A 25,435-nucleotide genomic window follows, 5' to 3' on the forward strand; every position below is an offset into this window, starting at 1 on the left:
GACAGATGGATGGATGGACAGGATGAAACTTAATAGTCCTCTTCAGTTGGACCAGTCGGAAACTAATAACTTAAGGATGTATCAAATACTGGGGCTGGCTGAAGTTTTTGTTCAAACAACCAGTGGAAGGTGCGCTGTTACCTGAGTTTTAGGTGGACGATTAAAAACCCTCCTGAGATGAAGTTACGGTGCACTTGGGTAGACAAGCGTGATTGCGCACCTCAGATGTGAAGGAGTGAAGGACTGATATAACTACTAATTGTATTAACAATTACAGAATGTAGATTAAACAACAACAACAACAACAAAATTTACATTGTTAATCTTATTAATCTACTATGATCAAGAATGAACAATAAAATTTAAAAGTGAGCAACAAACATTAACAGAATTTTAATCTTAAATTCAACTGTTTAACACTAATGTCCTCTCGGGATCGAATGTTTGTTTGTTTTGTTTAACGACACCACTGGAGCATACTGATTAATTAATCATCGGCTATTGGATGTTAAACATTTCGTAATTCTGACTCGTAGTCATCAGAGGAAACCTGCTTCATTTTTTAATCAAAAGAGAAAATGGTAGCAAAACCAGAGGCAGATGCAAGGACACACGAACCCATCTCCCCTAAGTATCTTTTTCTTTTCTTCTGGCTTTTCAAAAACATTTCCATTGGGTTGCCTTTTTAACAAGTTGGTCCATGTGTTATTTTTCCCTTAGTACTAAAATCAGTTGAAATGCTAAGAGAATTATAGAAATAAAATTTCAGATTAAATCAAATCTAATGTACTTTGTGAAAATTATTTTATACTATGAAAAAAAGAAAGGGGAAACCCCCCCCCCAAAAAAAAAAAACATCTCTGCAAAATGTATGAGTGTACATGACACCTTTAATGTTAACAATTTAACACAAGGTCCTGAGCAAAACACAAACTCATAGTTTCTGTGCATTATACATTAACCTGGAGAATAAGATGTACTAGTAAACATGATTAGCTGTTGATGTTCAGTTAATTCTCCACAAAGTCAAATTCCTGATCAAGTTAAATATAAAAACTCAAATTCCTTGTTGCAGAATGTGCAGCACATCATTAAGTTACATATAAAAATGACAGAAAAACTTGATTTTTTAATCTTGACAAATGTATCCCAAATCCTCAATTCATTGCCTCCAGTACATCATCTATATAAACTTATCTGGTCTCAAGAATGGGGAATGAAATCATTCTATAGAAAAACTTGGAATTTCTGGTCTGACAATGTACCCCAAAATCCTCAAATTCATTGCCTCCAGTACATCATCTATGTAAAGATGTCTGGTCTCAAGCATGGAGAATGAAATCATTCTATAGAGAAACCTGAATTTCTGGACTGACAAATATACCCCAAATCCTCAAATTTAGGACCTGCAGTACATCATGAATACAAACGTTTCTGGTCTCAAAAATGGGGAATGAAATCAATCTACAGAAAAACTTGAAATTCAGGTCTGACAAACATATCAAAAATCCTCGAATCAGCACCTGCAGTACATCATCAATGCAAACATTTCTGGTCTCAAACATAGGGAACATGATCAAGCTGGTCTGAGTACATCATTAAACTTAAATAATTCCTGGGTCTCAAGCATAGAGATACTAACAGTTCCTGGTATCAAAAATTGACCAGCACATCAAGTGAAATCTTCCTGGTCTTCTGTATGAATACATTGATCAAACTATAGACTAGACAGACTTGACATCCTGGTGTGAGAACATCCAGCACATCAACCTATAGACAGCTCCTCCAGCTCCTTCAACAAGACCGACTCCGTCTTCAACTTCTCCATCTGAAACACAAATCATTAACAGTTAAATTTCAACCATCTCCGCTAAAGCACATGTAAGCAAATCCAAATAATGAACAAAAACTTATTCCGCCTCCCTCCCCCCCGCCCCCCCCAGTTTGTTTTAGCATGGTGCGGCACCATGCCTAAATAGTCTAGCACCATCTTTCCTTAATCGGCACCATGCTGCCCTGAGATTAAACAAGCCTTTTTCAATAACCAATTCTAACATTGCTTTTATAAAACTCTCAGAAAATGTATTAATTAATTAAATATCCCTGTTATATATTTTGCAATGACATTTATTGAAGCAAGCACATTAATTACATTTATTTTTATTTCAATTAATTTTGTCATGAATGAAAAAAAGAAAGTGCCCTGAAAATGGTGAAAATGCCCTAAACATTAATATATTTTAGTCTAAGTACTATACCCTGCCAAATGTCTAGGGAAAACACTATACACATGTATGTCTTCCAGGGACGGGGCGTAGCCCAGTGGTAAAGTGCTCGCTCGATGCGAAGTCGGTCTGGGACTGATCCCTGTCTATGGGCCCATTGGACTATTTCTCATCCCAGCCAGTACACCATGACTGGTATATCAAAGGCCATGGTATGTACTACCCTGTTTGTGGGATAGTACATATAAAAGATCCCTTGCTGCTAATTGAAAAGAGTAACCCATGAAGTGGCGACAGCGGGTTTCCTCTCTCAATATCTGTGTGGTCCTTAACCATATGTCTGACGCCATATAACCGTAAATACAATGTGTTGAGTGCATCGTTAAATAAAACATTTCTTTCTTTCATTCTTTCTTTCTTTCTATTTGTTTTTCATTACAACACCTACATAGACTAATCCTCATCTTTATTATTAGACGGCGGGAGTTAGCTTAGTTGGTTGAGTGCTCGCTTGATGTGCTTGCGTCGCAGGATCGAACCACCTTGGTGGATCTATTCAGCTGATTGGTTTTTTTTCTCGTTCCAACCAGTGCACCACAACTGGACAAAGGCCATGGTATGTGCTTTCCTGTCTGTGGGAAAGTGCATATAAAAGATCCCTTGCTGCATTGGTAAAAATGTACCTGGTTTCCTCTGATGAGTATGAGTCAGAAATACCAAAGGTATGACATCCAATAGCAAATGATTAATTAATCAATGTGCTCCAGTGGTGTCGTTGAACAAAACAAACTTTAGTTCCTTGTACACCTGACACTCCTAAACAATGTCTACATAGACTAATCCTCACCTTTATTATTATGGGACTAGCAAATGTATAATAATTATAACGTTTGTTTTCTTTAACAACATCACTAAAACTCATTGATTAAACAAATCGTCGGCTTCTGGAGGCCAAACATTTGGTAATTGTGACGACGAAGTTTGCCAACTTGACGGTGGAGTAGTAATTTCCCCGACTCCCGATTTACAACAGGTGTGCTCAGATTAACAACTAATGAGTTATACGATGAGAATCGAGTTGTAAGAGTGATCAGACTAGCAACTGGTCAGTCGTAGAAGTCGTGACAGCAGAAAGTTGGCCAACTGAGCATAGCATTAGAGAAAATGCACTTGAATCTTTTATATGCACTTTACCACAGACAGGACAGTACATACTACAGTTTTTGATATACCAGTCGCATGGCACTGGTTGGGATGAGAAAACCCACCCAAGCACTTGAGGTGAGACAGATCCCATTCCTCAAATGAAAGATATCAATTCATCAAGTACTAAATTACCAAATGGTTCATATCCAATAGCCGATGATTACTAAATCAATGTGCTCTAGTGGTGTCATTAAACAAAACAAACTTCATCTGGTATTAGTAAGTGTTCATACAGACAGACATGAAAGTGGGTGACGAAAAAAAACGTATACAAAATACCTATTAAAAATGTAAGCAAAGTATCAGTCAAAACCATATCACATAGTATTTTATTACCCTACCGGTCACTTGTAACGGGGAAAATATTTTTCATAATTTCTCAGTGGGAAATATTCTGCACTGGTTTAACACACACTACTATTGGACGATTTGACGCTTACAAACCAATCACCTTGTTGGTACTAAATATGATATCATCACAATTTGGCAATGCACACAAAATGATGTCACGTAATTTAAAGTGTCTGCATTTACGTTTTTCAGTTTCAGTGTTAAACTTGTAATAAAATGGTAGTTTAATGCAATGATTTTTTACAGAATATATAAAACTTTGGGTTTTTAAAATTATCTGTGAACCGTGATTAAAATACAAAGCTAAAACAATATGCAAAACAGTGTAAAGTGGTTTATATTGTCCGTACATGTACATACATGTAAATTTGATAATAATTGGTAACGAGTTTATTATCCTATATAAGTTTTGTACAAAGAATTTTTTTAGACAAAACCGTGGAAACGCTGCACAAATGATTAAATATCTGGAATTCTGGAAAACTTTCATTTCTGTACACATTACAATGTTAACCATAAAACCCCATGGGTACAGTAGGCCTACACATGTATGTGAAGGTGACACCCGACCTTTGACCAGACATTGATGATGGTGGTTTGAAGGCTAGACAGATTGAGTGGATATCAATGTAATTACTTATATTGTACACTGTAGTCTACCTCCATGAAAACAACTTACACAATGTATTTTAACAGTTCTTACCAGACCTATTAAGGGATTGTCCTCATGTTATGGCTAAATTGTAACAAGTTTTTGATCGACAGACCATTTTGAGGTCACAGGGTTTCTAGAATATAGTAGCCCAACGCCTGTGGCAAGTGTTGTTTAGGGTTAAGCTAGTAAATACTTGTAGTTTTTTCTATCATTCAAGTCAGAAAAAAACACAAAAAAACTTAAAAACATATTCAATCCCCAGCAGAAATGTCGCCATTTTCGTTCACCAATCTTGTATGCAGAATCTAATTATCATCAATAAATACCATCTAAAAATTAATCTACCTACTACAATGTAATACAATGTAGTTTAATTTTATTCATATCTAAACTGAACAAACAAAAATGATTTCTAACTAATTCAGCCATGTTGCTAACACTGGTATCCAATACACTATTTTGTTCCTTAAAGGGACACTCCTGAGTTTGCTACAATTTTTAACATGTTATCGACTAACAGAGACTTTTTAATGCTTGTAATTACATATCAAATATATTTTTCTGCATAAAATATTAGTGGCTGTAAATTTTTAAAAAATCTGATCGTTCTAATATTTATACTGGGTTAAATTTCATTTTATTTCCAAACATTTATTTTTTTCATACGTACGAAGTATTTGAAGACAAAAAATCCAGTTTGGGCTGCTTACAAATATTAAGATGACCAGAAACACATTAAATATACAGACACTGGTATTCTAAACAAGAAAATATATGTAATATGTAAGTTTAATCGTAGAACTATTTTATTAGTCGGAAACATTTTACAATGCAGCAAACTCAGGAATGTTCCTTCAAGAGATGATTTTTGATTTAATATTTATTATTAAATCAAACCAAATCAAAATACAAACTGAAAGAGCAATAATATTTGAAAAATTACATCATAATGAATCATACGATAGGGAAAGTGTGTGTGTCGGGAAGGGAATTGTTGAATATTACATATAATTTTAGAGAAGGGAGTGGCGTAACATTACAAAACGTAACATATAATATTTGCCAAGTTTTGTGTTATGTAATTACCAAACGACCCCCTAAGGAGCCTGTGCCTGTAAGCTCATGATTGGGTTAAATTATTCTAACAGTTCCTGAATCAATATTTTTTGCCAGTCTGATAATGGACATGGGTAGAATGGGTTTTTTTTCTTTCTTTCTTTTTTCTTGAAAAGTAGAGGAAATGAACATTGATTGATACAGATCAATACATACATGTGTGTTGTGAATTTCAGAGCAGAATAAGGCAATTATTTTAGAGAAAACATTTTAAAGAAACAAAGATGGCTGATAATTACATGTAGAACTGTGTGCATGTATGTCCAAAGTCATGGCTTTTGGGGAGTTGGGGGGAAGGGATTAAATTCTTCTGACAATAAACAATTCTGGAAAATCCAAAAAGAACACAATTTTACTTATTTATTGATTGCTTGATTGATTGAGATCACTGTACAGGCCGGGATGTAGCCCAGTGGTATAGCGCTCGCTCGATGTGTGGTCAGTCTGGGATTGATCCCCGTCGGTGGGCCCATTGGGATATTTCTCGCTCCAGCCACTGCACCACGACTGGTATATCAAAGGCCGTGGTATGTGTTATCCTGTCTGTGGGATGATACATATAAAAGATCCCTTGCTGTTAATCGAAAAGAGTAGTCCACGAAGTGGCAACAGCGGGTTTCCTCTCTCAATATATGTGTGGTCCTAATGTCCGAAGTCATATAACCCTAAATAAAATGTGTTGAGTGCATTGTTAAATAAAACATTTTCTTTCCTATCACTGTACAGACTGTTCTCTAGTAAACCAAATTATTTTGGTGAATTTCTGTTTCAACCTACTGATATTTTGTAACAGAAAAGGTAAAGTTTGTTTTGTTTAATGACATTACTAGAGAATATTGATTTGTTAATCATTGGCTATTAGATGTCAAATATTTGGTAATTTTTGCAAATACATATAGTCTTAGAGAGGAAACCCACTACATTTTTTAATTAGAAGCAAGGGATCTTTTGTATGCACCATATCCCACAGACAGGATAGCACATACCACAACATTTGACTAGTTGTGGTGTACTAGTTGGACTGAGAGAGAGAAAACAAAAAATGGAATGGATCCACCAGTGGTTCGATCCTGCAATGCAAACACATCAGGTGATCACTCAACCGACTGAGCTAAATCCCCCCCTCCCCATCCCCCCCTCACCCGGTTATAACAATGATTCAATATACGCTGATATTTTGTTTCCTAAATGCATGTACAATAATTCTACAGTCCATCCCACAGGGAACATCATTTTTCATACTATTAAATTTACTACAAGTTACATTGTATTTATTTCTGAGCAGATTGTTTTCTAAACTGGACACAATTTTTTTTTTTTTTCAAAAACACTTTTACTTTTTTTTCTCCGTCTAATAAAATTCAAAATTATTGACAAAATACATTATTTTAGGAGAATGGGATGGGCTATAGATAGATTGTACAATGGGATGGACAATAGATAGATTGTACAATGGGATGGACTATAGATAGATTGTATCGCTGAAAGCAGGCCAGTTGGAAGTGTTGGAGTGGAGTCCCACAGGATAACTCTGAAGTCCAGCAATGTGTCAGTATCAATTTGCCTGATAAATGCTCTCGACACCACTGACGTGAAAACCTACCACTATAAATGTCAATCAAATGAAAGAGGAGCCTAGTGTGATGTCACGCTACACAGTTGTGGAAAATATATAGAGGCGGAGGCTTTAATGAAATATATAGAAATGTAGTCCTCTTAAAACAGTGTTAGTATGTCTCAAGGGTAAAAAGACTTGTTACAGTTTTGTGTTTTGAAATATATTAAGAGGGGAGCTTTAATGAAATATAAAGGAATGTAGTCCTCTTAAAACAGTGTTAGTATGTCTCAAGGGTAAAAAGACTTGTTACAGTCTTGTGTTTTGAAATATATTAAGAGAGGAGCTTTAATGAAATATAAAGAAATGTAGTCCTTTTAAAACAGTGTTAGTATGTCTCAAGGGTAAAAAGACTTGTTACAGTCTTGTGTTTTGAAATATATTAAGAGGGGAGCTTTAATGAAATATAAAGGAATGTAGTCCTCTTAAAACAGTGTTTAGTATGTCTCAAGGGTAAAAAGACTTGTCTTGTGTTTTGAAATATATTAAGAGGGGAGCTTTAATGAAATATAAAGGAATGTAGTCCTTTTAAAACACTGTTTAGTATGTCTCAAGGGTAAAACGACTTGTCTTGTGTTTTGAAATATATTAAGAGGGGAGCTTTAATGAAATATAAAGGAATGTAGTCCTCTTAAAACAGTGTTTAGTATGTCTCAAGGGTAAAAAGACTTGTCTTGTGTTTTGAAATATATTAAGAGGGGAGCTTTAATGAAATATAAAGGAATGTAGTCCTCTTAAAACAGTGTTTAGTATGTCTCAAGGGTAAAAAGACTTGTCTTGTGTTTTGAAATATATTAAGAGGGGAGCTTTAATGAAATATAAAGGAATGTAGTCCTCTTAAAACAGTGTTTAGTATGTCTCAAGGGTAAAAAGACTTGTTACAGTCTTGTGTTTTGAAATATATTAAGAGGGGAGCTTTAATGAAATATAAAGAAATGCAGCCCTCTTAAAACAGTGTTTAGTATGTCTCAAGGGTAAACAATTTTGTTTGTCTTATATTTTCAAAAATTACCAATTAACGTAGACTCTGTTGATATTTTCCATATTAAAAAATACTTGTGATGAATCCTCTATGTACCACACGATTAAGATGACGAAAACCACATTTGATATATACAGAAACAGATACAAATGTAGTCTAGACAATAAAGTGTATTTAAGAAAGAAATGTTTTATTTAACGAAGCACTCAACACATTTTATTTACGGTTATATGGCGTCAGACATATGGTTAAGGACCACACAGATATTGAGAGAGAAAACCCGCTGTCGCCACTTCACAGGCTACTCTTTTCGATTAGCAGCAAGGGATCTTTTATATGCACCATCCCAGACAAGGTAGTACATACCACGGCCCTTGATATACCAGTTGCGGTACACTGGCTGGAATGAGAAATAGCTCAATGGGCCCACCGATGGGAATCGATCCCAGACCGACCGCACATCGAGCAAGCGTTTTACCACTGGGCTACGTTCTGTATTTAAGATGTAACTTGTTAAAAAGGAAATACAGGATTTATTACTAGGAAATACAAGATTTATTACTTGGAAATACAGGATTTATTACTAGGAAATACAGGATTTATTACTAGGAAATACAAGATTTATTACTAGGAAATACAGGATTTATTACTAGGAAATACAGGATTTATTACTTGGAAATACAGGATTTATTACTAGGAAATACAGGATTTATTACTTGGAAATACAGGATTTATTACTTGGAAATACAGGATTTATTACTAGGAAATACAGGATTTATTACTAGGAAATACAGGATTTATTACTAGGAAATACAGGATTATTACTTGGAAATACAGGATTTATTACTAGGAAATACAGGATTTATTACTTGCAAACTCAGGACAGTCCCTTTAAAATGCAAGGCCTAAATTACTGTGGCAGATAATGGTTTTCGATAAGATGTATGTATAAATGCAGAAAGACAATTATTTTGGGATAAAAACAATTATTAGATGCTTATCTCCATACCAATATCTAAGTAAAATCTCTTAACACAAACAGACTCCAATTTGGCTTTACAAACTGGTTTTGTGTCACTGTCTGATACATTGTTGTTTGTTACTTTGCAGACAGAGACAGAGACAGAGACAGACAGACAGACAGAGAGAAAGAGAGAGAGAGAGTACCCTTTTAACATGTCCCTATACCACTAAGGTTTCGAGCATGTCCATACCGGGCCTGGCCTCTAGATAGCCAGTGGTCTGGTCCGGGACAAAATCTAGCTTTGAAACGAGTATTATGCATCCGTGGAACAAGTGTTCCCTCAGAACGTGTTTCTAATACGGCAAACAGACTCCAATTTGGCTTTACAAACTGGTTTTGTGCCACTCTCTGATACATTGTTCTTTGTTACTTTGCAGAAAGAGACAGAGAGATATGGGGGGGGGGGGGGGGAAGAGGAGAGAGAGAGAGAGAGAGAGAGAGAGAGAGAGAGAGAGAGAGAGAGAGAGAGAGAGAGAGAGAGAGAGAGACAGAGACAGAGAGAGATATACAGACACACACACACAAGTACAGAGAGAAAGAGGGGAAGAGAGAGGGAAGGGGTGGGAGAGAGAGAGAGAGAGAGAGAGAGAGAGAGAGAGAGAGAGAGAGAGAGAGAGAGAGAGAGAGAGAGAGAGAGAGAGAGAGAGAGAGAGGGAGGGGGGGGGGGGGGGGGGGGGCCAATAATTTTGTTGCTATCAGTATTATTAAAATATCCAGTTGTCAACCTTATAAAAAAACATTCATTCTGTAGAATTAAATTTCTGCCATCCCTATCTATGCAAGACAGATGTAATCTATAAATAAATGTGTCTTGTATGACAGCATTTTTATTTATTCGTTTTTTTATTTGTTTGTTTTACGACACCTATAGAGCACATTGATTAATTAATCATTTTTATTTATTAAATGTACGGAAATTGATCATCTAAACCATAAAGTCTAAGTAAAGTATGAAGTCAGTTACCAAAAACGGTTCTAATACTAAAAAACATTCCTTAGTGTTTAAAAACTAGGGTATGTTCCTTTAATCTAGTTTAAAAAAAAAAAAAAAAAAAAAAAACCCAACAACGAAAGTAAAGTTTGTTTTATTTAACGATGCCACTAGAGCACATTGATTTTTATCTTATCATCGGCTATTGGACGTCAAACATATGGTCATTCTGACACTGTTTTTTTTTAGAGGAAACCCGCTGTCGCCACATAGGCTACTCTTTTACGACAGGCAGCAAGGGATCTTTTATTTGTGCTTCCCACAGGCAGGATAGCACAAACCATGGCCTTTGTTGAACCAGTTATGGATCACTGGTCGGTGCAAGTGGTTTACACCTACCCATTGAGCCTTGCAGAGCACTCACTCAGGGTTTGGAGTCGGTATCTGGATTAAAAATCCCATGGCTCGACTGGGATCCGAACCCAGTACCTACCAGCCTGTAGACCGATGGCCTAACCACGACGCCACCGAGGCCGGTCCCAACAACGATTAAATCAACATTCATAGATGCAACTATAAACCAACTTTCACTGATCTAGGACTTGTATAGTTTTTGAGAAATGGGTCTAATTGCTGTCGAAAAAGTAAGACCTAAATCTTGCCATTTAACAATTATTATAATCATAATAATTTATATTTAATTTTTAATGCAATTAACAGTTGTGTCATATTTAGTGTTAGAATATATTATATACACAATCATACCAGAGTACAGCCTGTTTAGTTATTGAATCAAGTTTTTTGTTAGGAACCTTTAGTTCATTAAATCAATATTCTTTATATCCGCAGATCAACAAGCTAATGCCGACATGCATTAACAGATTAAAACTTCCAAGCATCAGAATCGACTGCTGCAAATATCCAAGTTAAACTCTCAACCCTGCATTCATTTCATTTCATTTCAACTTATTTTCGTGCTTATATCCGATTAAGGTTCAAGCACGCTGTCCTGGGCACACACCTCAGCTATCTGGGCTGTCTGTCCAGGACAGTGGGTTAGTTTTTAGTTTGTTAGTGAGAGAGACGAGTGTGTAGTGTTCTCTGGGTGAGAGCCGGTACCAGGCTGCGAACCCTGTATACCTACCAGCCTTATGTACGATGGCTTAAAACTACGACACCACCGAGGCCGGCTCAACCCTGTGAGAGATCAGCTACTCAAGAGATGACTCATTTCGGTAGCTACAGTCTTCACCCCCGAAAAAAGTTTACGTTTGTTTTGTTTAATGTTTACGTTTGTTTTGTTTAACACAACCACTAGAGCACATTGGTTTACTAATCATCGGCTACTGGATGTCAAACCTTTGGTAATTTTGACATATACATACATACATGTAATCTTACAGAGAAAACCTGCTATATCTTTTCATTGGAAGCAAGGGATCTTTTATATGCAACATCCTACAGCATATACCACACTCTTTGATATACCAATCGGTGGTGCACGGAAAGAAAGAAAGAAATGTTTTATTTAACGACGCACTCAACACATTTTATTTACGATTATATGGCGTCATACATATGGTTAAGGACCACACAGATTTTGAGAGGAAACCCGCTGTTGCCACTTCATGGGTTACTCTTTCTGATTAGCAGCAAGCGATCTTTTATTTGCGCTTCCCACTGGCAGGATAGCACAAATCATGGCCTTTGCTGAACCGGTTATGGATCACTGGTCGGTGCAAGTGGTTTACACCTACCCATTGAGCCTTGTGGAGCTGGTGCATGGAGTGATATGAAAAACAGCCCAATGGGGCCACTGATGGGGATCAATCCCAGACCCCAACTGCACATCAAGCAATCACATTACCACTGAGCTATCTCCTCCCCCACTCTTTGCCGAGAAAAGTGAGTGAACCCTCCCACTTCCCTCCACACTCACTTGGAACATTTTAGGAAAGCTGCAAATTTATCACCTTGCAATAAAACATTTAACAAATTTAAATAGAAACTTCCTCCGATTGCTTGACTGGCATTATTTAAGAGGAATGATCTTCAGCTCGTCTGGCATTATTTAAGAGGAATGATCTTCAGCTCGTCTGGCATATGTCGTACAAAGAGAAGATTGATCTTCCGCTCTCATGGCAAAGACTGAGCTTTATGGGTGAAATGAAAAATGGATATTTTGTGTGACACAAGGTTTGAAAATTCAGAGTGGTCCAAATTAGCACATCAGGCATGCCATTTCATACATTATGAAAAACCACAGCAATTAGGAATATACACAAATTGAGCAAGGATTTAACATTGAATGAACTCCAAAAATGTAATATTTTATTTCTGCTAAAAAGGTATTACTAAAAATAACAAATTCTCAAGATTGATGTTTTTACCAGGCTTCGTGCGAGTAGAGAGAGATGTTTTAGAGCCTGTTTTCCAATCCCCAAAATTCAATATATCCATTTATTTTGTAACAGGTGTGAAGAAGACTTGTCACTAAAACGTCAGTACTCCCTAAAATCATTATAATGTGCCTCATTTCCACACCACAATCATCAGAAATGACACTTTCAGCTGCTATGTCACACAAAAGTGTTACATTCATGACCAATTTTAGCAAATTAATTTTTACTTATTTCGTAATGCATGCATACCATTTTGTTACACAAAAAAGACATTACAAAAGTGTAAAGTTGCTAAATATTATTTACTAATTGCATTTAAAGCCAGAAACAATAAAAGTTATGGTTAAAGTTTGTTTTGTTTAACAACACCACTAGAGCACAGATTAATTAATCATCGCCTAATGGATGTCAAACATTTGGTAACTATGACATGTAGTCATCAGAAGAAACCAGCTATATTTTTTCTATTGCAGCAAGGGATCTTTTATATGTACTTTCCCACAAACAGGATAGCACATACCACAGCCTTTAATATACCAGTTGTGGTGTACTGGCTGGAATGAGAAATAGCCCAACAGGCCCACTGACAGGGATTGACCAACCATGCATCAAGCGAACACTTTAACGCTGAGCTGCGTCCCGTCCAAACATGAAAAGAGCCATTTAGAAAAACAAAGAAAGAAATGTTTTATTTAACGACACACTCAACACATTTTATTTACGGTTATATGGCGTCAGACATATGGTTAAGGACCACACAGATTTTGAGAGGAAACCCGCTTCGCCACTTCATGGGCTACTCTTTCCGATTAGCAGCAAGGGATCTTTTATTTGTGCTTCCCACAGGCAGGATAGCACAAACCATGGCCTTTGTTGAACCAGTTATGGATCACTGGTTGGTGCAAGTGCTTTACACCTACCCATTCAGCCTTGCAGAGCACTCACTCAGGGTTTGGAGTCGGTATCTGGATTAGAAATCCCATGCCTTGACTGGGAACTGAACCCAGTACCTATCAGCCTGTTTTCTGATGGCCTAACCACGACGCCACCGAGGCTGGTCTTAAAAAAACAAATTCACCCAACTGTGTTCTCTGAACAAATTGATCCCATCATTTTGAAACAATTTATCATCAGGACGTTAATTTCATCTATTATGGAAAATAGTTTTAAAATTTAATTAATAAAAAATTTAAGTAGAAATGCTTACTGTGACCTTTAAACGACAGTGCAGGTTTTGAAAAACCACATGAATGGTTGTTTCATTTTTGCATCAGTTAAAAGTTCCAAGTTTTTTGTTTAACGACACCACTAGAGCACATAAAATATATTATTCATTGGCTATTGGATATCAAATATTTGATATTTCTGACACATAGAGAATACTAAATGAGTTTTCAGTAGATATTTTAATGAAACAAGTGAACTTCCCTGGACCATGTTAGTATCTGACCTAACAAAAGTGAGGTCACGTACCATAGGAACTTCATGGGTTTGGTAAAAATTATATCTAGCGAAAACGAGTATTGTATTTTATTTATTACCCACCTTCAAGTAATGTAAGATCTGACAATTACTTCCGAAATCATAAGACATGGGAATGCGCACAGCTAAGACCAGAGAAGATAACATCGCTCAATGAAATGACATCATTTAGCAACTAATATGTATCTGGTGGTGTGTATGTAATTTGTACGACACACCCAGAAGTTCAGCTCATGGGTAATAGATATACAGAACTTCACATACGTTGTTTTGGCTTCCTATTTATTGACTTGTTGGTTGACTCGGTGTTGTGGGATGTTCTTGCTCAAAATAAACAAGTAAATAAACAGGAAGCAAAGTTCTGTATCTATTACATATGTTGTTTTATGTTTCACTTTTCTTTTTTTTTTTAATTTAACGTTATAAATACACTTTCTTAAATCTATGATCAATACTCCTTTCATGGATTTACTTAACTTAGTTAACTTTACTTAACTGAGTTAACTTTACTTAACTGAGTTAACTGGGTTAACTTTACTTAACTGAGTTAACTTTACTTAACTGAGTTAACCGAGTTAACTTTACTTAACTGAGTTAACTGTACTTAACTGAGTTAACTTTACTTAACTGAGTTAACTTTACTTAACTGAGTTAACTGGGTTAACTTTACTTAACTGAGTTAACTTTACTTAACTGAGTTAACCGAGTTAACTTTACTTAACTGAGTTAACTGTACTTAACTGAGTTAACTTTACTTAACTGAGTTAACTTTACTTAACTGAGTTAACTTTACTTAACTGAGTTAACTGGGTTAACTTTACTTAACTGAGTTAACTTTACTTAACTGCGTTAACCGAGTTAACTTTACTTAACTGAGTTAACTGTACTTAACTGAGTTAACTTTACTTAACTGAGTTAACTTTACTTAACTGAGTTAACTGGGTTAACTTTACTTAACTGAGTTAACTTTACTTAACTGAGTTAACCGAGTTAACTTTACTTAACTGAGTTAACTGTACTTAACTGAGTTAACTTTACTTAACTGAGTTAACTTTACTTAACTGAGTTAACTGTACTTAACTGAGTTAACTGTACTTAACTGAGTTAACTTTACTGAGTTAACTGTACTTAACTGAGTTAACTGTACTTAACTGAGTTAACTTCACTTAACTGAGTTAACTTCACTTAACTGAGTTAACTTCACTTAACTGAGTTAACTTTACTTAACTGAGTTAACGTCAAGAATCATTCTCTGTGGCAACCTGTAATTGTTTTAAGGATTGTCTGTTATTTCTTTTACGTTTATCAGGGTATGAACCAAAAAAAACATTTGTAAACTGTGTGAATCAAAAAAGCCATTCAGACATGTTTGCAGATGATTTTTTTTTTTGGTTCATACCCCGATAAACGTAAAAGAAATGACAGGCAATACTTATCATTAAATTTGAATCATACTTGCTAATAATAACACTAAAAGTTTATACTTTATTTTGAATTATGTCTGGTTCATAAACAATAACGCTCAATAAGACAACTTGCCCATATATAACGAGGTCATCAGATATGACGTTCCCTGATGATATCATTGTTTCGTTCATCGAGAATTGAACAAACTCCCGTTGCTATGTCTGGACCTAATGGGATGACGTTATATTTGTAATGAATGTAACGCAAATTTAATTATTCAAATATGATGTGATGTAATTTGTAAATCATATATGATGTAAGTAACAAAAAAGGTGCATATTCCAATAAAAACAAAAACGGAATTCCCCATTTAAAAGTTCCAGTCCAGATAACACACATGTGATACAATTAATCACACAGTTTGAAAATATCTTTATCATTATATAGTAAGATTGAATAGGTATGTAATAAACAGAGGATTCGTCACAAGTGTTTTTTAATATGTAAAATATCAACCGAGTCTACGTTAATCAGTATTTGTCAAGGCTCTGCTGAGACAAATACCGAATAACTAGACGAGGTTGATATTTTACATATTAAAAAATATGAATAGTGAATTCTATTTATCCTATAACACTTCTAAAAAAAACATTTTTATTCAATATTTAGTAAATCACAGTACTAAGTAGCCACCATTGGTAATATGACGTTATCATGATTATCACAAATTAGTTTGACGTCATTCATTTTAACTAAATCTTATATACACGTTACGCTCAGGTATACAGGTCTTGTTGGCTTGGAAACAAATGACCCATTGACAACAACACATTATTACCTAGAGACCTTGCAAATTTGCATGTATCTTTAAATTTGCATACAATTATTACATGAGTTAATACACTAAATCATCACTTGGATGTATGACATGGATATCATGGGTAAGTTATAGGACAAATAGTTTTATCATACTTTTCCACCAGCAGTAAGAGAATTCTTATATGCATGTTCCTGGACAGGTCAGTACATACCATGGCCTTTGATATACCATTGGTTGATATGGGAAGAAAACAATCAGTGAATGGGCCCACCATGGGGGTTTGTTTGATCATACGACATTCTTTGGCAAGCGCTCTACCAACTAAGCTAAATCTTGCCCCAGTGCATCGGTCATACAATTATGTGGGTCATAAGCAATTTATGATTGTACAAAATTTACTCAATGATCAGTCCTAGGAATATTGTATTATTTAGTTTGTCATCAGTCTGAAGAAAAAAAAAGTAAAGCAAACCAAAGTAGTTTAGGCAAATTGATCTGACACAATGCTTTATCAGGTTATTAAAAAATATATATATTTGTAGAAAGAAGCCTGTGACTGGACAATACAAGAATTTCATATGTTGCAGTCTTCACCAGGAAAGGTGAATGATCACTCACGGTCCCCTCCACATTGAGGTGGAAAGTCTTAAGAGAGTGGCAAACAGATTGCCTTGCAATCAAAATATTTAATTTAATCAATTGTATTTGACACCATTTTATAAGTTGTATTTTACATCATTTCAGGGGAGTGATCTTCAGTGCACCTTTATTGTGCTCATGGCAAAGGCTGTGCCGAGTAGAATACAACTGTGGGACTTGACAAAACATAATGGAGATTTGTCACAGAAAGGGGTGATTTATCTCCCTTTTTATTTCTGGGAACTACAACAGTCACTATTACACAGTACTAACCTGATTTAATTCCAACTGCTTTCCTGACTTTTGTTGCGCTTTTAACTTCTCTATTTGTTGGAGCTTCTGAAAGAGTAAACAAAGTAATTGATAAACAACCACATGGAAATGGTTTTTTATTTAACTATGCACTCAACACATTTTATTTGCGGTTATATGGTGCCAGACATATGGTTAAAGACCACACAGATATTGACAGAGGAAACCTGCTGTCGCCACTTCATGAGCTATACTTTTCGATTAGCAGCAAGGGATCTTTTATATGCACCATCCCACAGACAGGATAGTATATACCACGGCCTTTGTTAAACCAGTTGTGGAACACTGGCTGGAACGAGAAATAGCCCATGGGTCCACCAACGGGGATCGATCTTACACCGACCATGCATGAAGAGAATGCTTTACCACTGGGCTACGTCTGGCCCCTCAAACAACCACATAGAGATGCTCAGTACGAAAATCCATACTCTACCAACAGAGTTAATAGGGAACTTCCCACTAGCTACTGCCAGTAGGAGCACTTTATACCAACACTACTACAGTTCTGCAAGTGTCAAATAAAATGGACAAGTTATTATAACTGGCATCAAATAAAATGAAATTATTATGGCTGTCATAATTTACTTCTATTACTACCCATATGGGCCAAAATATCTTGGGACTTTTCTTTTGATAATTGCATACTGGGCATATTGCTCCTACAGCCACTGATTGGCTGCCTAAAACAATTACAACCTTTGATTGGTTGTTCACGATGGCTGCAACTTTACTTTCAGTCATTATTCACATTCATGAGTCGATTAAACATGTCCATGAAATGTTTCACAGAATGGATTGAAAGGAAATAAAATTTAATAATGCACATGCCTGATCGAAAATGACATTAATTTTACAAATCTCGATGTCACAGATGTCAATTTCTTATGGAAGAGTTGATATATAAAATACTGTTTCTTTGGATTGTAAAGCAAACAACAAATGAACTGCTCATTTTTTAAAGTTAAAGTCTGTTTTGTTTATTGACACCACTCGAGCACACTGATGCATCAATCATCAGTTTTGTTTAACGACACCACTCGAGCACACTGATGCATCAATCGTCAGTTCTGTTTAACGACACCACTCGAGCACACTGATGCATCAATCGTCAGTTCTGTTTAACGACACCACTCGAGCACACTGATGCATCAATCGTCAGTTCTGTTTAACGACACCACTCGAGCACACTGATGCATCAATCGTCAGTTCTGTTTAACGACACCACTCGAGCACACTGATGCATCAATCGTCAGTTCTGTTTAACGACACCACTCGAGCACACTGATGCATCAATCGTCAGTTCTGTTTAACGACACCACTCGAGCACACTGATGCATCAATCGTCAGTTCTGTTTAACGACACCACTCGAGCACACTGATGCATCAATCGTCAGTTCTGTTTAACGACACCACTCGAGCACACTGATGCATCAATCCTCAGTTCTGTTTAACGACACCACTCGAGCACACTGATGCATCAATCGTCAGTTCTGTTTAACGACACCACTCGAGCACACTGATGCATCAATCGTCAGTTCTGTTTAACGACACCACTCGAGCACACTGATGCATCAATCGTCAGTTCTGTTTAACGACACCACTCGAGCACACTGATGCATCAATCGTCAGTTCTGTTTAACGACACCACTCGAGCACACTGATGCATCAATCATCAGTTTGTAGATGTCAAATATTTGGCAAGTTTGACAAAGTTTCCGAGAACATCCACTACATTTTTTCTTAGAAGAAAGTAAAGTTTTGTTTAACGACACCACTGGAGCACATTGATTAATTAATCATCGGCTGTTGGATGTCAAACATTTGGAACTTCTGACAAGTAGTCATCAGAGGAAACCCGCTACATTTTTCCTAATGCAGCAAGGGATCTGTTATATGCTAATTCCCACAGACAGGAAAGCACATACCACGACCTTTGTCCAGTTATGCTGCACTGGTTGGAATGAGGAAAAAACCAATCAGTTGAATGGATTCACCGAGGTGGATAGATCCTGCGATGCAAGCACCTCAGGCGAGCACTCAACCGTTTGAGCTAAATCCCACCCTGCCTTAGAAGAAAGGGATCTTTTAGATGCACTTTCCAACAGACATGACAGCACATACCACAGACTTTGATATACTAGGTGTGGCACACTGGCTGGGATGGGATAATCACAAGCAGACAATGGGTCTGCCCATGCTATAAGCCAAGCACTTGAGGTGAGTTCACTATTGACTCAGCTAGATCATGCCCCCACCCCCCCACCCACCCCCCACCCCCACCATTCCTGCTTGGTTTTGAAAGTCATATTAAAGGGACCTCAGGCGAGCACTCAACCGTTTGAGCTAAATCCCACCCTGCCTTAAAAGAAAGGGATCTTTTTTTTTAGCACTTTCCAACAGACATGACAGCACATACCACAACCTTTGATATAGTAGTTGTGGGACTGGGATGGGATAAACACAATCAGACAATGGATCTGCCAATGCTATAAGCCAAGTACTTCAGGTACATGTAAGTGCGCTATTGACTCGGCTAGATCATCTCAGCTAAGTCTCTGCAAGTTGATAACATCTTTAAAAATTGCAGCAAACTCAGGAATGTCCCTTTAATGTGAGGCACATGGGAAAATATGCGGGTCGAATACATAATCATGTGATTGGCACCTGCCCTGTGGCACCGGCCTCAGTGGCGTCGTGGCAGGCCATCGGTCTACAGGCTGGTAGGTACTGGGTTCGGATCCCAGTCGAGGCATGGGATTTTTAATCCAGATACCGACTCCAAACCCTGAGTGAGTGCTCCGCAAGGCTCAGTGGGTAGGTGTAAACCACTTGCACCGACCAGTGATCCATAACTGGTTCAACAAAGGCCATGGTTTGTGCTATCCTGCCTGTGGGAAGCGCAAATAAAAGATCCCTTGCTGCCTGTCGTAAAAAGAGTAGCCTATGTGGCGACAGCGGGTTTCCTCTAAAAACAGTGTCAGAATGACCATATGTTTGACGTCCAATAGCCGATGACAAGATAAAAAATCAATGTGCTCTAGTGGCGTCGTTAAATAAAACAAACTTTACTTTTTTACTGCCCAGTGGCATAGATTTGAACCCTTGATCTACTCATATCAACAGAGACAGTGAAGGTGTAGCAGACTTTGACGCACCTTTTTCACATTCTTAATCTTCTTCAGTGTCTCTGGGTCTGCATTAACCAGGACATCGTCGGACAGAGAGCGAGTAGCTGGGTGCTCTGGTTCTGGTGGAGCAGCAGCCATTACCGGAGTGTCCTTCTGAAATTAAAATCATCAGAAATGTAATAACAAGAGTACCGGTGAGGTATATGATACGCCCGTCAAAGAGTTTGATGGAAAACCATATCTATATTAATGAATATGTCACAGGTATGATTCAATTCTAATTATGTGAAATATTTGCAATGGGATGAATGAAGAGTTTGTTTTGGACCAACTACTGATGATACTGTATCCATTGGGGAAGATGCTGTCTGATTAAAGGAAGGAAGGAAATGTTTTAATTAACAACGCACTCAAAACATTTCATTTACGGTTATATAGTGTCAGGCTTATGGTTAAGGACCACACAGATATTGATTAATGAAGTTATTGTGACAAGACAAGACAAGGATTTACAGTTATGTGCAAAAGACCGTGAAAAGTAGGTCGCAGTGACCTAGTAATAGTACGCGACATACTGCCATCCCAAGTTGTTCCTATATGTGAGGTTTGATGGTCCTGTATGCATCTGTATGCAAGATATGGTCTGGACAAGAAAACGTTAACAGACGGACGTATGGACGGACAAAGCCCTACCATAATACGACCCATCATAGACAGGCGTATAAAAATCAAATATTAAAAGGACTATTCTGTTACTATTTAACAATGTTCCCCCATTAACAAAGCCTTTTTTTTAATTACTAAAATTACATATTACATACAGTACATTTCTTTTTGTTTAAAATATCAGTAACAATATTTTTTACCAGTCCGAGACCTATTTTAGTCAATAAAATTACATATTACATACCGGTACATATTCTTGTTTACAATTTCAGTATCTATCTATGTAACGTGCCGGTGCTGTTTTACAGTGCTTGTAATAGCCCAACCTTCACTTTATTTCCTATTATATATATATATATATATATTTATTGGGAGGTAAAAATTCAGTTAAACAAGGGAGATAAATCTTACTACTGATTGCCAGTGATCATGAGAAGTGGGTGGTGAGTAGGGATTAATGGTAACATTAAAATCTAATGTGAATGACCTTGAAAAATTATTCATGGATGTGATACACATTTAAAAATGAAAGTTGAAATGATTTTATAAACTAAGATAACTTCAGCATTTTATGAAAATAATTTTTATGCAAAAAAGAAGAAGCTGAAATCAGATAAAAAGGTGAAAAATCACATTCGTTTATTTCACTTTGAGAAACAAACTTTACCTCATCATTACATGTAGCTTTGGCTTTCTTTGCAGCTCTCTTTTTCTGGTTCTTAGTCAAAGGCTTGTCTGAAAAACAGTAATTTATTTGGTGTCAAAAAGACAAAATGTAAAGAAAAACATTGCTTTCTATGATGGTGTTAAATGTGCAGAATAAATACTTTATGCTGCCCGTGTTTATTGTTCCATTATTTAACACCCATATATAATTAGAGAATAACTAACGAGCTACGAGGAATTATGAATTATCTGTCCCGAGTGAATGAATGTTGTAAACCCGAGCCTTTGGCGAGGGTTTTACAACATTCATTCACGAGGGACAGATAATTCGTAACTCCTCGTAGCGAGTTGGTTATTCTCTTTATAACCCATTATCAATTTTAACTGATTTTTAATGTAAAAATTCGTCTGCAGTATACAACAAAGCCATCAGCCATTCCGTCATATAATCTTACGCACATTACATGACATACGCACATTACATGACGTAATGTAAGTGACGTCATAGCATAACGGCGTTCTTTTTACAGCCAAATGTTTACAGTACAAAATAATACGACTGTATTTGCATTTGAAAATAATTGTTTTTATATATTACTAAAGCCGCTGCTTATGAAAATATACCATTTCATGTTTATGAAACAAATGAGTCTATTTGTTCTTGTAAATCTTTGTAGATCATATAACGTACGTGTAATCGGACTCATGAATGGAAACATTATATGAATGAAAGTGAAGTTCCGGCCATGGCAAGCAACCAACCAAACGTCGTGATTTTTAAGCCAGCCAATCAGTGGCTGTAGAAGCAATCTGCACACTGTGCAGAGATCGAAAAAATATTACCCCGTATATTTGAGCCCATATGGGTAATAATACACTGTATTCAATACAAAACAGTTCTATTAATTTAAATTTCATTACTCTGCATAGGCGTACAGGCTCCCATTTTTGTAGGGGGCAGGCTGGCGTTTGTCTGAATTAAACGAAATTGCCGGAATCTGGATAACAACATTTATGCATATTTATTTTTAGTATTTAAATTTACTACTAAACAGCTATATAGGGTTGCAAAGGAATCACTACGCATTTTTACATGGATTACAACTAATTTTGAGGGTAGAATAATACATGTTAAAAAGGTATCCGGGAAGCAAATTTTGCCCGAATATCTCTCAAATTTTTGCCCGAATTTGAGGTTTTGCTCCAGCACTAGGAAGCAAGGAAATGGCTTATTTAACAACGCACTCAACACATTTTATTTACGGTTATATGGCATCCGACATATGGTTAAGGACCACACAGATATTGAGGGAGGAAACCCGCTGTCGCCACTTAATGGGCTACTCTTTTCGATTAGCAGCAAGGGGTCTTTTATATGCACCATCCCATAGACAGGATAGCACTGTCACATGTCATATTTTATGTATGCTTTATTTTTGTTGACGGGCATTCTAAATAAGTTAATTTAATTTGTGTGCGTGACTTTTGTTGTGTGGTGTAGTATGTTGCTGGGGCAGTGTGTGGATGAACAGTGGAAGACACGGGGAAAATGGTGTATTGTATTGGGATGGGAAATTCATGGAAAGCATGTACTAATTGTGTCGGGGAATGCGTAAATAGAAAGAATTATTAGGTGTTGGGCAGAGTTATCATTTTCGTTAAGGAGGAAGGTGCTCTTGTATTTCTCACGGTGTTAAGAAAGACGTAAGTTTTTATTCTTATTACTAGATTGTTGTAAATGACTTTGTGAATATTAGATACATTATTTGTGCAACAAAGATTATGTATAGTTAGAATTTGTTAAATGTTGGGCAATGCATGTACACGTTTATAGTGATATTTGTTTGTAAATAATTTGGTACATGTATATAAAATACGGGACTGTAGAATGCAATACATGCAATGCATTTTATATTGTTACAGCGGGTGGTCCCAGGTGTAGAATCCTGAGGTTGGGGTGGAGACTGAACCCTTAGATTGATATGAGTGGACTCATATGGTTGGATTCCCGAAGTTGGATTCCCGAGGTTGGACTGGCCCAAGATTGGATTCCCGAGGTTGGACTCCCGTGATTGGACTTCCTGAGGTTGGATTCATGAGGTTGGATTCATGAGGTCGGAATCGGGAGGTGTATACGAACGTTGTCTCTATAAAATTCCGGAGTTATTTTGTTATTTTTATATTTGGAACGTTTGTAACGCTGAGTAATTTTCATTTCGGAAAATGTTCTAGAACAAACTGAAGTATTGTGATTATGTTTATTTTTGTTTTTTTTCCAACATGGGGTTGGATTGATGGATGACTGGGACGAATGAGATGGGTGGTGAGTGAATGTGCGGTTTTGGTGTGCGTGTATATGTATGTATATATATATATATATATAGTTGTTGATTTTTTTGTATTAAATATATAATATTTAATTTTTGTTGAGTTATGTTTTCCATAGTCTTTGGTACGTGACAAGCACATACCACGGCCTTTGATGTAGTTGTGGTGCACTGGCTCGAGCGAGAAATAGCCCAATGGACCCAATGATAGGGATCGATCCCAAACCAACCGTGCATTGAGCGAGCGCTTTACCACTGGGCTACGTCCCACCCCTCCAGCACTAGGAGTCTTATGTTACTCTTACTTCATAGCAAGTTTGAGGTTTATAGATTAATTAGTGTGTAAAGCTTTGTACCTGGATCAACCGGTTTCATGTTGGACGCTGGCTCTAACTCGTCTAGTGGTCGGCTTGCTGGCCTGTCACGTAGACCGGGAGGACGGTAGGCAGCCACTTTACCTGAAAGTACAACACAAACACTGAGAACAAAGAAAAACTAATATCTACAGGTAGGACGTGAACAATTCCAACAAAAGCACTCTTAGCAATGAATGAGTGAATGCATAATGACACCCCAGCATGAAAAACACATCGGCTGTTGGGTGTCAAACTACGTTAAGTATATGCTTATCAATGATCAATTTAAATACGAAAAATCAAAGTTAAATTAAAATACAAAGTATAGAGCTGTGCAAAGATAAAAATATGACAGATATGGGTTTTTTTAATTTTAATAAAATTCAAGATCATGTAACAATTTAAAAATACGTTCAGGATAAAACTGAAGCAATTCCATCACATTTTGTCTATCAAATATATCTCTGCTTGTTAGCATAATATCATTGCACACATAAAGCAATTCTGAAGCCAATACTTAAAATGGTGAGCAATTCTAAAGACAGTATAAGCAATGGTAAGCAATTCATAAAACAATACAATTAATGGTAAGCAATTCTAAACACAGTGATAAACAATTGTACAGGCAGTGCAAACAATGGTAACAATACCAAAGACACTACAACCAATGGTAAGCTATGCTATAGACAGAGTATGACATATTTTGAAAAGTCACTAGCCACAGGGCTAGTGGGTTTGTGAAAACCACTAGCCCACCAACATAAAGCACTAGCCCAAATTCCTGATCAATTATAACTGGATTTTTATATAATTTTTGTAACATTACACATTTACGGTACAACAGTAAAATAAAACAAACACTTAAATCATGTGTAACTTTCAGTTTTTTGTCGTGTCGTACGTTTGGTCTTTTGTCAAGTGTGATCCATCGTCATTGTCCCGTTTTCGCTTTTGCCCTCTCCCCGGGGAAAAATAATTGAGGAAACTCTTGGTTGGTATCTAAAGACACTATCAAAATAATTAAATTTAAATGAGGGTACGACAGTGTGACACACGGTAATAGATGGTTCAGTGTATTTGGTAGTCGGTTATATATTTAGTGCCTTCTATTTATGTCACCAGGAA

The 25,435-nt window shown here is 36.6% G+C and overlaps 1 protein-coding gene across 1 annotated transcript in view; it reads right to left on the bottom strand.

The window, feature by feature from the left end:
- Positions 1 to 310: 310 nt before the first annotated feature.
- The window catches only part of LOC121374031 (eukaryotic translation initiation factor 2A-like), a 47,467-nt gene continuing 22,342 nt past the window's right edge, over positions 311 to 25,435 (bottom strand). Inside the window, exons 14-18 of the mRNA XM_041500910.1 lie at positions 24,311 to 24,412; positions 21,629 to 21,696; positions 20,323 to 20,448; positions 17,129 to 17,194; positions 311 to 1,828 (exon numbers count right to left, since the gene is read on the bottom strand). Of these exons, the coding sequence (XP_041356844.1) occupies positions 1,766 to 1,828; positions 17,129 to 17,194; positions 20,323 to 20,448; positions 21,629 to 21,696; positions 24,311 to 24,412 (425 nt within the window). The 3' untranslated portion in view covers positions 311 to 1,765. The remainder of the gene's footprint in view (positions 1,829 to 17,128; positions 17,195 to 20,322; positions 20,449 to 21,628; positions 21,697 to 24,310; positions 24,413 to 25,435) is intronic.

The sequence above is a fragment of the Gigantopelta aegis genome, chromosome 1 (assembly GCF_016097555.1).
Source record: "Gigantopelta aegis isolate Gae_Host chromosome 1, Gae_host_genome, whole genome shotgun sequence".
Lineage (NCBI taxonomy): Eukaryota > Metazoa > Mollusca > Gastropoda > Neomphalida > Peltospiridae > Gigantopelta > Gigantopelta aegis.